The sequence below is a fragment of the Dermacentor silvarum genome, chromosome 3, assembly GCF_013339745.2.
Source record: "Dermacentor silvarum isolate Dsil-2018 chromosome 3, BIME_Dsil_1.4, whole genome shotgun sequence".
Lineage (NCBI taxonomy): Eukaryota > Metazoa > Arthropoda > Arachnida > Ixodida > Ixodidae > Dermacentor > Dermacentor silvarum.
In genome coordinates, this window is record NC_051156.1 from 139,987,414 (window position 1) to 140,000,822 (window position 13,409).

At 47.1% G+C, this 13,409-nt stretch overlaps 1 protein-coding gene across 2 annotated transcripts in view; it reads right to left on the reverse strand.

The window, feature by feature from the left end:
• Positions 1-374: 374 nt before the first annotated feature.
• Positions 375-13,409, reverse strand: part of LOC119445827 (histone-lysine N-methyltransferase SETD1) — a 53,401-nt gene continuing 40,366 nt past the window's right edge. For both annotated transcript variants that reach the window (XM_049663665.1, XM_037710120.2), the window contains 2 exons: positions 11,437-11,694; positions 375-892 (listed from right to left, as the gene is read on the reverse strand). In XM_049663665.1, coding sequence (XP_049519622.1) covers positions 719-892; positions 11,437-11,694 — 432 coding nt within the window. In that variant the 3' untranslated portion in view covers positions 375-718. The remainder of the gene's footprint in view (positions 893-11,436; positions 11,695-13,409) is intronic.

The window sequence follows — 13,409 nt, forward strand, 5'->3', positions numbered from 1 at the left end:
CGCCATCGTGACGCACGCTCTTCGTTTCCGATGCCTCGCGCTTGTGGGAAACGACACGCGTTCATGCATCCGGTAACTGGTGCGACATTCCAAGGATGAGTGCTTTGACGAAAACGGAAAACGGGTGCGCGTTACAATTGAGGGCGCGTTAGAATCGAGTAAATACGGTAAGCGTTTCTTTTTCGAATTTTCGTGCGGAACCTGCATATAACAAAATCCTCTTTATAACGAAGTTTTTCGGGAATTTGTCAATTTCGTTATATCCAGGTTTAACTGTAGTAGAAGAGCTACTTAACTACAAGCGTTCATGTAATCCAGCCAGATCTTATTCACTGCAGCGTCATTTCAACAGCACAAATGCATCTCGACAGGTGTTATACAAAGTGCATTCCATTTAATACAAGTGTAGAAGTAACCAATGTACATGGGAAATTACAGGAGAAAAAAAAACAAGGCGGGAATTAATGCATCACAATATGACTCTTATGTACATTATGACGTATGTGTGTGTGTGTGTGTGTGTGCGTGTGTGTGGCCAGAGGGGACTATACAATGCCAACACCGGGAAAAGGCTTCGCGAAGACTCGGGAACATGAATTCCAGCACTGCTCCCCAGGCCTCCCCTTTCCAACACAACCAGTACAGAGATGAAGATGATGATGAGTTGATGAGTTGCAAGCTGTACACTGTACAAGGTGACTACGCCACCGATGAGAGTTCAGTTCAAGAAGCCCCTGCACTGCGGTGCTCCACACAGACACACAATTTTTTCGTCCTCAAGTGGGAACTTGTAGTCATAGGTGATCTCCTCGTTGACGTTGATGGGCTGCTTTGAGTAGATGACGATCTTCTTCTGCCCTTCCACTGTAATCACCTTGGCATAGCAGTTTGGCTGCACAAAACATGGAGAAAAAGCTTGCTTTTATACTCGCAAGTGCAATAAAGAAAGCATGAAAGATTCTCTCCTAGACTCGCTTGCTTTCTGCCCAGCAGTAATTCTACATCATGAATGCTTCAGTCAAGCTCTTGAGCTCCAATGAAAAAAAAATGGAGAGGGAAGTTGTTTCTGGAAGTACTATGATGAAGAAATTTCAAGCAGAGCAAGTAACCATAACTGTAAACTATATTGTTCAATTGATACCGACCACCTAAGAGAGCCTGCATCCTAATATGTTCCCAGCCTATTATTCTATGCATCTATTATACTACCACTGCGCTTTTCTTCCAATTTAAGAGAAACCATTGTTTAGGACTTTTGATGAATGCCAGGAGCACGTAGCTTTATATAATCCAGCCTCAAAGGGTGGCATGGCTTGGAACTTGTTGGAAACGTCTCCACGGATCATGAAGCAACTACGTACATCCACAGGCCAACAAGGCTTGTGGTACGTACGGGATGATGGGAAACACATGCTGAAAAGAAATCCTCTGAAGGAAGCAACTTCACAGCACGCAATATGGGACGAGGCTCACAAGGCAGTAGAATTCACACTAAAGAAAACTTTGAATTGTAACACTAACACGAACTCTCTAAATTCGAGATTTGTTCCACAAGTTTTGTACAATGAGAAGACACACAGTTATACTTGAGGCTTGTACCACTGTTAGCTAGAACTCAAGTTCCGTCAGGCTGCGCATGGCCAACAGCACCAGGTTGAGATTTAGCTTTTATTTAGCCTACTCTGTCACACTATATATGAGCATTTATTTAAAAAACCGGCAGATGCCACGCCCTGTGGGAATCGATGTTATGCGAAGCAGTGTGCCTACCAAGTTAACGAAACGACCATGAGAGCACCAAGCATGGCGGCTCCTTTATGACCTACATGACACGCATGTCATGATGTCATGAGTCCTCAGGAGCCCCTTTAGCTACACCTAAGAGGCCTTAAGGTAAAAGCCTTAGTCATGCTCATGACTATTACTTCTACCACCATCCTTTAAGTGTTTTCTTCACTTAGTGCCCACGTCCGAACCCATTCCAGTGGTTTTTGAGTGTTAAACTGTTTTCGCCGAGTCACTGACATTCTTTCCGAGTCATGTCATTGTCATTTTTGCTCAGTCATGGTCATGACTACGACTTCTACCATGATCCTTTAGCGCATGTTGGTCCAAGAGAACCCTGCCAACCTTCAAGTGTCAAGGAACACCCCCCCCCCCTTCCCTTCTAGTAAAGATGCTAGGTGTAGCGTGCAACATGTTTGGGGCCAACAGTTGGGGTGGACAGGCTATTTTGATGGCAACGTGCAACCCACGTGATGCAAACTGGGTGCAATCGGTCTTAGAATTAGTGCCAGCTCTGCTTTGCATACTGTAAAACCTCGTTAATTCGGATTTCAAGGGGCCGAAAAAAAAAATGGCCGAATTAACCGACTGTCGAATTATCGCGGGTATAAAGAAAATAACTAAGAAATGCCTAGTATGTCAACCCGCTTTTACTTACTGAATGAATTGCCAAATCCTGTTTCAATTTTGCACAAAAGCAGTGCAGAAACTTCAATTCTCGTCATCTTGTATCTGATTAGCGCTCACAGCGGCAAAGGCCTCGCGACTTCCTTCGCACCGCGGCCGCGACGCGTGTCTTCATCTGAGGCACGTTTTTCACTACCGCACTCACATACATGATTTTTAAATGCGTCAACATTTCTATGCATACTCAACGAGAAAACTGTCCGTGCGTCAGTCCGTCAGTCTCTCGCGTTAGACGATAGCTTTCAAGATAGAGACCGCAGCAGCGAGCGACTTCACCTTCGTGCCGCCTGGCGCTTCAACGCAAACGAAGCGACGAAAACACAACACGCAAAGTTAGCAGCAGCCGGCGCAGTCTGTCCGCTTAGCAAATCACTTTCAAGATACGGTCCGTGCAGCCGTGCCAGAGTATGTTTGATCGGCCCGTGCCGCCGCCGTAGTCCTTTGATCACGGTTGATAATACAGTGGAATCTCGATGATACGATCACAGCTAATACGAAGCCGTGATCGTATTTTCGGATGATACGAACTTTTCTGTGGTCTCGGCCGAGCCCCTATACTTTGCAACGTGCTCGAGAACGGTTGTTACGAATTGATTTACGACCCGCGTCGGTTGATACGAATAAACGCCGCCCCACCGACGGCCGCGAAAGAGAACAGCGCGCATTCATACGCTTTCTCCCTTTCTCTTTTGGTGCAGAGGCGCGAATGTGGCGCCGGACAGCGCGGAGGCCGCGACTGGGCACGAAGAGTTTGAAGCGGTGGCTCTTTTGTTGCTTTTGTGCTTTTCCTTTTGTGCTTTTCCCCACGCAGGTGTGGTGAAGTGCGGCCGCCGCAGCAAGCGCAGGTTCGTGCGGTCTATCGGAAACTAAGCGGCGTAAGGGCACAGGGAATACAAAGGTCAGAGCCATGTGGAGATCGCTGATACGTTTCCTTTTGTGCTTTTCCCCACGCAGGTGTGGTGAAGTGCGGCCGCCGCAGCAAGCGCAGGTTCGTGCGGTCTATTGGAAACTAAGCGGCGTAAGGGCACAGGGAATACAAAGGTCAGAGCCATGTGGAGATCGCTTTCAAGATACGGTGCGCGCGACAACACCGACAGCCGGCACAGGCGCAAAGTACAAGAACGCATTTGTTGGCAGACTAGAAGCCACCCCACCCCCTCCCTCCCTCCCTCCCTCCCGCGCTGCCTTCCCGCTTTGCTCCTTCCGCGTGGGGGATTGCGTCGCCAGTTACCCTTGCGCCCGTTTGCAAGATACGCATTTGGTGCCGCAGCCACAGCGTCACCACCCCCCCTCCCTCCCATGGCCCCACGGCCTTTCGCGCGACTAAAGTCGTGTTTGCTCTCCGCTGTGCGTTCGCTCTCAGTGAAGGCGCGGGGGACTCGCACATACGGCGCACAGCGACTCGCACATACTCTCACTCGCACATACTCGCACTCGCACATACGGCACTCGCACATACGCATACGCACTCGCACTCGCACATAGGGCGCACAGCGACGATCGCCCTTAGACTCATGCTCAACGTAGTAGTAGTGATTTTATTGAATAAGAAACGTCTCATGTTCCTCCTTCGCATCGCGCTCGTTGATCTCTTCTCCCATCGGTGGGCGCACCTTGTTGAAAAGCGTACTCGCTTCCGCCCTTGTCGGCGAGATTTTCTCGCGGAAGCCGCATTATAACCGGTATTTCGTTTCACGCGGCTGCACTGTAAGCGGTATGCGTATACAGGGAGTTCTATGGGAGGGTAAATGGGAGTCTGAAAAGGCCACGTTCTAGCCAGTTCTGCACTATAAACGGTTACGTTATAAGTGGTCTATACTGTAAATGCTTTTTACGTGCGTGTGCCTGAGTGAGCTCACCTCTGACTCTTTAATTTAGCTAGCTTTAATTGTGTTTTGATGATACAAATTTCGGCTAATACGAATATTTTTCGTCACCCCGTGAGATTCGTATCATCGAGATTCCACTGTAGTTCGGCAAGAATGAACAGCTTATAATGATCGGATTGTCATCAGCACACATGGCGCAGCCACCTGCAGTACTTTGCTTGCGTTATCAATGCACCTTGCGCCTCCGTCCTCACCAATTCGTGTCGCCGCAGCGTTGTTGTTTGTACTGTTTGTACTGGTCGGATCAAGTGTCTTAACACTGATAACGACACCAGGCTACGTGGAGATGCGCAAGTGGTACAAAGCTTACGCATACTTAGACAACTACCGGAGGAGTTTCTAAGGCCACATTGTAGCCAGTTCTGCACTATAAACGTGATTCCACTGTAGTTCGGCAAGAATTCCTCACCAATTCGTGTCGCCGCAGCGTTGTTGTTTGTACTGTTTGTACTGGTTGGATCAAGTGTCTTAACACTGATAATGACAGCAGGCTACGTGGAGATGCGCAAGTGGTACAAAGCTTACACATACTTAGACAACTACCGGAGGAGTTTCTAAGGCCACATTGTAGCCAGTTCTGCACTATAAACGTGATTCCACTGTAGTTCGGCAAGAATGAACAGCTTATAATGATCGGATTGTCATGAGCACACATGGCTCAGCCACCTGCAGTACTTTGCTTGCGTTAACAATGCACCTTGCGCCTCCGTCCTCACCAATTCGTGTCGCCGCAGCGTTGTTGTTTGTACTGTTTGTACTGGTTGGATCAAGTGTCTTAACACTGATAATGACAGCAGGCTACGTGGAGATGCGCAAGTGGTACAAAGCTTACGCATACTTAGACAACTACCAGAGGAGTTTCTAAGGCCACATTGTAGCCAGTTCTGCACTATAAACGGTTACGTTATAAGTGGTCTATACTGTAAATGCTTTTTATGTGTGTGTGCCTGAGTGATCTCACCTCTGACTCTTTAATTTAGCTAGCTTTAATTGTGTTTCAATGATACGAATTTCGGCTAATACGAATATTTTTCGTGACCCCGTGAGATTCGTATCATCGAGATTCCACTGTAGTTCGGCAAGAATGAACAGCTTATAATGATCGGATTGTCATCAGTGCACATGGCACAGCCACCTGCAGTACTTTGCTTGCATTATCAATGCACCTTGCGCCTCCGTCCTCACCAATTCGTGTCGCCACAGCGTTGTCGTTTGTACTGGTCGGATCAAGTGTCACTGATAATGACACCAGGCTACGTGGAGATGAGCAAGTGGTACAAAGCTTATGCATACTTAGACAACTACCGGAGGAGTTTCTGCTTGACAATTTTTAGCCATTGAGCTGGTCGCCAACAAATTGTCTGTCCAATGCGTTGTAGATGGTGTGCTTCATCCGCAACACCTTTGCACTAAGATCAATGCGAAACTGCTTTTTATGTGTGTGTGCCTGAGTGATCTCACCTCTGACTCTTTAATTTAGCTAGCTTTAATTGTGTTTCAATGATAAGAATTTCGGCTAATACGAATATTTTTCGTGACCCCGTGAGATTCGTATCATCGAGATTCCACTGTAGTTCGGCAAGAATGAACAGCTTATAATGATCGGATTGTCGTCAGTGCACATGGCGTAGCCACCTGCAGTACTTTGCTTGCATTATCAATGCACCTTGCGCCTCCGTCCTCACCAATTCGTGTCGCCACAGCGTTGTCGTTTGTACTAGTCGGATCAAGTGTCTTAACACTGATAATGACACCAGGCTACGTGGAGATGAGCAAGTGGTACAAAGCTTATGCAGACTTAGACAACTACCGGAGGAGTTTCTGCTTGACAATTTTTAGCCATTGAGCTGGTCGCCAACAAATTGTCCGTCCAATGCATTGTAGATGGTGTGCTTCATCCGCAACATCTTTGCACTGAGATCAATGCGAAACTGCCGTTTGCCGCAACCGCTGCAGACGAAACCGCAGCTGCTATAGACGGCAACCTTGTAGCTCTGAAGGCAGGCGGCCAACACACACACCAAGACAAAATGAAACTACCGCACACACCAAAACAAAATGAAACAAATGCGAACAAAGCTGCGGTCACTGTCGCTGTGATCATAGATGGTGAATACGCATTTTTTAAGGCGGGCGGCCGACGCGTCCACTGCTTCAAAACGAAACTACTGTTTGCTGCAACCGCTGCAGACGAAACAGTGGTGGGTGTTGACGCAATTATGGATGGCGAATGCGCAATTATGAAGGCGTGCGGCCAGTCGCCAAAGCGGTGCTATGCGTGGCGATAAACGCAAGAATAACGGCTTTAAAGGAGCAATTAGGCACGAAGCGTTCCGGCATTGCTGTTACGTACGATTTCCACTATGATGACTATGGCGATGCGGACTAGGCGAGCGCGGAACCAGGGAATATTTATCAGTGGCTCGGAACCCCAAGGAGGGGCCTGTGGAACCTCTGGGTTCCGTGGAACCCACTTTCAGAACCTATGCTTTAGCGATTTCTTCACTTAGTACCCACGTGAGAACCCATTTCAGTGGCTTTTGAGTGTTAATCTTCTTTCGCTGAGTCATTGTCATTTTTGCTGAGTCATGCTCATGATTATGATTTTTACCATCATCACTGAGTGTTTCCTTCTACCATCATCCTATAGCGTTTCCTTCACTTTGTACCCACGTCAGAACCCATTTCAGTGGTTTTTGAGCGTTAATCTTTTTTGCGAGTCATTGTCATGACCTACATGACACGCATGGCATGACATTTATGTCATGACCTATCACTTATGTTCGTCATACACTCCTGTCATACTATGCCAATTTTGGTACCAACCAAGTTAATGAAAAGCACCAAGACGTAGGCGGCTATTTCATGACCTGCATGACATGCATGTCATGACATTAATTTATGTTCGTCATATACTCTTGTCAATTGACACCAACCACCTAAGAGAGCCTGCATCCTAACATCTTCCCAGCCTATTATTCTATGCAACTATTATACTACCACTGCGCTTTTCTTTTCTTCCAATTTAAGAGAAACCATTGTTTAGGACTTTTGATGTATGCGAGGAGCACGTAGCTTTATATAATCCAGCCTCAAAGGGTGGCGTGGCTTGGAACTTGTTGGAAACGTAGTATGCCAATTTTGGTACATACCAAGTTCACGAAACGACCATGAGAGCACAAAGTCGTAGGCGGCTAGATAGATAGATAGATAGATAGATAGATAGATAGATAGATAGATAGATAGATAGATAGATAGATAGATAGATAGATAGATAGATAGATAGATAGATAGATAGATAGGTAGATAGATAGATAGATAGATAGATAGATAGATAGATACTGTCAAAGTAGCAAATGTGACAGACAGACAGACAGACAGACAGACAGACAGACAGACAGATACTGTCAAAGTAGCAAATGTTCACCAACGAAATGCTTCACACTTAAAACCGTGTTCAGTGTGATGCCTCAAACAAAGTTGTGTGCATTTAACGACATTACAACACACATGCTGTGACATTATAATATTCATCATGCATTAATGACCTGCCTGTGTGAAAACTGCCTTGTGCACACACTGATCAGAAAGAATTCGAAAACAAGAGGTAAGGTGACAGTCACATTACACCAAGCCAGTTGGACTGCCTTCAGCCTGGTGTCAGCTGCACCCTGTCAGCACCACAGATGATGAAGCCAGAAAAACAATAGGGTTAATTGGTGTTTAATTAAAATGTTGAAATAATCGGGTGAAGGGAAATGAAAATGAATGAAAAGGTAACCTGCCACAAGTTGGGACCGAACCCACATCCTTCACACTATGAGTGTTGTGCTTTACCAATTAAGCTATACAGTAGAACCCCGCTGTTACGTTCCCGGGTGCTGCGTTTTCCCGGCTCGTAGTTTTCGGCCGGTCCTGGCACAGCTCCCATAGAACCCAATGCATTGGTAACCCCGCTGTTACGTCGCAACTGTGGGACCGTTCCCGCATCATACGTTGCGAACTGCCACACCGCGCCGGCCTGAGCGGCCATTTTGACTTTTCATGTCGCTTGGCTTGGTTGCTTGACGATGGCATTGGCCGCCCAAAGTGCTGGGGGCGACATTTATTACGTATTTTCGGTTTCCACCAGCAAAAGTATAGCCTTTGATATCCGCTTTTGCTATCTAAAGATGGTGTCTCTGATGCGTTGCGGCCCTAAAATTGGTTTTGGCTCATAGATGTCCCGTATAAAGTCCACGGGCGATAACGCCGTCGCCACACCATATGCTGTATGCGCGAGTGAAAGCGTGCGAGGGGAGCCGACAACCGCGTCTAAATCTCACGCGAGAAAGAAAGAAAAGCAGGGAGGAAGCACGCCTTCTTCCGTTGCGCTTGAGGCACCGTTCGGTTTTCACCAGCTAAAAAAAGTATGGCCTTGGAGATCCGTATTTGGTATCTAAAAGATGGTGACTATGACGCGTTGCCGCCCTAAATTTGGTTTTGGCTCATAGATGTCCAGTATAAATAAAGTCCACGGGCGATAACGCTGTCGCTGTATTCTGTATGTGCAAGTGAAAGCGTGCTAAGGGAGCCGACGACCGCGTCTAAACTCATGTAAGAAAGAAAAGCAGGGAGGAAGCGCGCCTTCTTCCGTTGCGCTTGAGGCACCGTTCGGTTTTCACCAGCTAAAAAAAGTATGGCCTTTGAGATCCGTATTTGGTATCTAAAAGATGGTGACTATGACGCGTTGCCGCCCTAAATTTGGTTTTGGCTCATAGATGTCCAGTATAAATAAAGTCCACGGGCGATAACGCTGTCGCTGTATTCTGCATGTGCAAGTGAAAGCATGCTAAGGGAGCCGACGACCGCGTCTAAACTCATGCAAGAAAGAAAAGCAGGGAGGAAGCGCGCCTTCTTCCGTTGCGCTTGAGGCACCGTTCGGTTTTCACCAGCTAAAAAAAGTATGGCCTTTGAGATCCGTATTTCGTATCTAAAAGATGGTGACTATGACGCGTTGCCGCCCTAAATTTGGTTTTGGCTCATAGATGTCCAGTATAAATAAAGTCCACGGGCGATAACGCTGTCGCTGTATTCTGTATGTGCAAGTGAAAGCGTGCTAAGGGAGCCGACGACCGCGTCTAAACTCATGCAAGAAAGAAAAGCAGGGAGGAAGCGCGCCTTCTTCCGTTGCGCTCGAGGCACCGGCAAGGGAGCGAGGAGGGAGGGATAGCGGGCAGCGTTGTGCTCTGGCATCAACTGCATACTGCGCGGCGGCGCGCGGTCGCGCGGGCCATATCTTGAAAGCGATCTGCGTTGGGGGCAGAGTCTACGCAGTGTAGGTGCGTCGGCGGCTCGTAGCACAAAGCAAGGGAGCGAGGAGGGAGGGATAGCGGGCAGCGTTGTGCTCTGGCATCAACTGCATACTGCGCGGCGGCGCGCGGTCGCGCGGGCCATATCTTGAAAGCGATCTGCGTTGGGGGCAGAGTCTACGCAGTGTAGGTGCGTCGGCGGCTCGTAGCTTTGTGCGTGCTGTGTGTTCTTGGCACTCAGTTCGCGTTGAAGCAATAGACAACAGCACGAAGGTCACTTTGCTCGCTTCTGCAGCGGCGCTTAAATTCCTCACCCCAGCATTTGACAGTGCATGTCTGCGCTCATCGACTGTGACGTGTTCATGTTTGTCTGTGGGCGCTGACACCATGCTTGTTAATATAATTAATAAGCGAATGTTTACAAGTTTACACGGACGATAAAACCACTATTCTTACTTTGTATAGCTGTCTACTACTTTGCTATCGCAATCGACAGTTCGGCTGTCAGGCGAAACTACGACTTTTTGTCACACGTAAGAATTAAACTAATATTGTGTGCAGTTCAACATTACTCCCATTTTTCAATTTTTCCTGTTTCCCGGCTCTTACGTTTTTCTTTTTTTACGGTCATGTGAAAAATGTATCAGCGGGGTTCTACTGTATTAAGATGATTAAAAATTTGATGATTACAAAGGTGATGATTAATATATCATCATCACCCTCATTACGATAATCATGAACTGTGAGTCATATAACGGGCATAATACTTTAGCTTGGCAGCGGTAAAGAATTGCTGATTGCCACTCAAAAGATTGCTTAAATGCCACTCAAAACAGCATTGGCACGCCTCATGGCGGCAACCTCGATAAGGGCATTCCATACCTGCATGGTCGTGACATGACAAATATTTTTTGTAACAACATATGGATGGACACAATAAACAAAGAACACAAAATAGTAGTGATATAATTTTCTAAAATGTTCTAAAGGGATCACGATGCACTGCGAGGTGCCAGATGCATGTATGCCATCACAGGTGCACTTGTGCAAGCAAGTCCACACAGGCATGTGCTGCAGTAACGGATCGGCTGTTCGACTGCCTTGCACCTCTGTACTCTTTCCTCCTCGCTATGTTCTTGCTTCCTCTCAAGCCCATGTCCCCTCTCATGTAGGCAAGCCAATTCATCAAGGGATAACAACTGCTTTTCAGCAATGACCTTTTACCAGGGGTTTCAGCTCGCTGCAAATTTCAGTGTAAAACTGAGAAAACAGATTACGTATCACATTCAAATCATGCCTTGCACCTCTGTACTCTTTCCTCCTCGCTATGTTCTTGCTTCCTCTCAAGCCCATGTCCCCTCTCATGTAGGCAAGCCAATTCATCAAGGGATAACAACTGCTTTTCAGCAATGACCTTTTACCAGGGGTTTCAGCTCGCTGCAAATTTCAGTGTAAAACTGAGAAAACAGATTACGTATCACATTCAAATCATGGTTTTAAACCCAAAGTAAGGTGATCTCCGACGCTTGTTGACACACACAAATGAACCAAATATGACATGATGACTTGACAAAGCCATGTGGAGTCACACTGGTATGCAAAATCTGTTTTCCCCATTCTACACACGGGAGAAAAGATCAGGTACACAGAATTTCCTTATGTTGACAATAACGGCCTATGTTTGTGAACAGTGAAGATCTGCTTTGAATAAGATCGTAAGTGCAGTTTGACCTATTATCTGCAGCATAGCAATGAACTTCACATTCTTTGCGCGCAGCACTCACATTGCAGCTGTGGTTGATGAACCGGGCCAGGTTGCCGCACTTGGTGGCGTCAATGATAGTTTCGACATCTACTCGGAAGAGGTACGAGCTGCCGATGCCAATCTGCGTGTAGAACTGCTCCCGCCGGTCAGCCATGATGGGGCGCACCATCTGGCCCACATACTCGATGACCATCTCGTCGGCCGCAATCGGCTCCAGGGCAAACAGCCCCCAGTCGTGAATGCGACTCTTGGCAAACTTAAGCTGCTTCTTGCGGAACTGCAACGGTGAAGAAAAGGCAGGCAAGGCAACCATAAATGATGGGTACAACGGCCAACAATCTACCTTTCAGACACTGCTGCATTTTTCCTTCTATCAAAGAATCAATTAAGTTTGCACTTAAAGCATCTAGTTTCAAAAGTCAGCTAAATCTGCTTGCTGAAGCAAATGCGTGCTACTTCAACTTAATTTCCAGCACAAAAGAACTTTCGTTGTTCCCCGTCAGTCTCCCATAAAACTGCAAAAGAACAGATAACTGGGCTAGGTGGATTGCCGTAAAATTTTAAATATAGGTAAATGTCTTTTTTTTTGTGTGTGTGTGAGAAAGTGCACCTTTGTCCTATATCGTGGTCTTTGGCACAACTGCCTTCTGGCCATTATGGTACAAGAAAAAAAAAAACACCGAGAGAGAGAGAGAGAAAGCTTCACCATTTTGGTTGTCGCCGTTGCAAGTGTGCAAACTTTGCAAACTCTGTGCAATCATGCTCTACTAATGTCTTGGGGTGCAAAGTTAGCAGGTCTCAACTTGGCTTTAGCTCTGCATTCGAAAATGGTGCAACAGTATATGCGGAAGCAAACCGGTGCATGGCGGCACTGCACTGTTTGGTCTCCGCAAACAGAGTAAAATGGTGCAGCCACCATTTACAGCTGAACGCCGTCGACGGTTGAATGCCATTGCCATCGGTTAAACGCTATCGCGAGCCAATATCAACAATAACGTACCTAAATGAAGTGTCGACAAACCGTAATCGCCGACTCTCTGCAACTTTACGTGGCATCAGCGCGTCGTGCCGCGTTCGCGCCGACTTGGGCCGCGCGAATGTCGATAGCAATGCTTGAGCGGCCGTTAGTTAACATTGATCCTCAAACAACGCGCGGCCGCCTTGGCACGCGTTTTCGCACTGTAGTGAGCACGATAGTACGTAACGCACTGCATGCAGTGCCGCACGGAGAACGGCACAAAAACGAGAGTGCCACAGTTGTAGCTTCCGAGATTGGTGCCACACAGATAACTTCGCACTAGGATGCCGTCATCGTGGCCTCCGAGATCGAAAGTCACGCCCACCGTATGCTGCACTGCTTTGCCCTGAAGCATGCTAGACACATGCCTTAAAACGACTGTTTACCCTAGTGACTTTCCTCATGGCTTTTGAAATCCGAGCGTGGCGCTCCCTCATCTCCGCGGTCTAACTGGAGCGTGGGGGTGTGCTGCCGTGCGCCTAGTTTGGTCGGGCTTCCATGCTTTGGAATGTCGCGTGCGCCCTCCTTTTACAGCGACCAGGTTTGATGTGTTCGTCATAGAGAAACGAATTTGTTCGTAGTAAAAGCACATCGCTGCTGAAAATGTTCATTATATCTGGAAGCAGCTTCAAAAGGCAGGGTCGCAAAATCGTAAATGCCGTGAAATGTGGTCGTTATAACCGATAGATTGTTTTATCTGGGATAGCTATAAGTGGGTTCAACTGTATACACTATTCACTAGTACAGTGGAACCTCGTTGATACGATTCTGCGTAATACGTTTTTCCGGATGATATGTTTTTCTCTCGTTTCCCGGCCAATGTCCCCATAGGGGCAATGTATTTTCATGCGGTTGATATGGTCGCGTTTTGATATGACCACCTGAAATTGGATGATACGGCTGCAAACTGTTATTTCTGAAACTCGTAGCTTTATATTCAAGTGTACTAGATTAAATTACATTCCAACGACCCA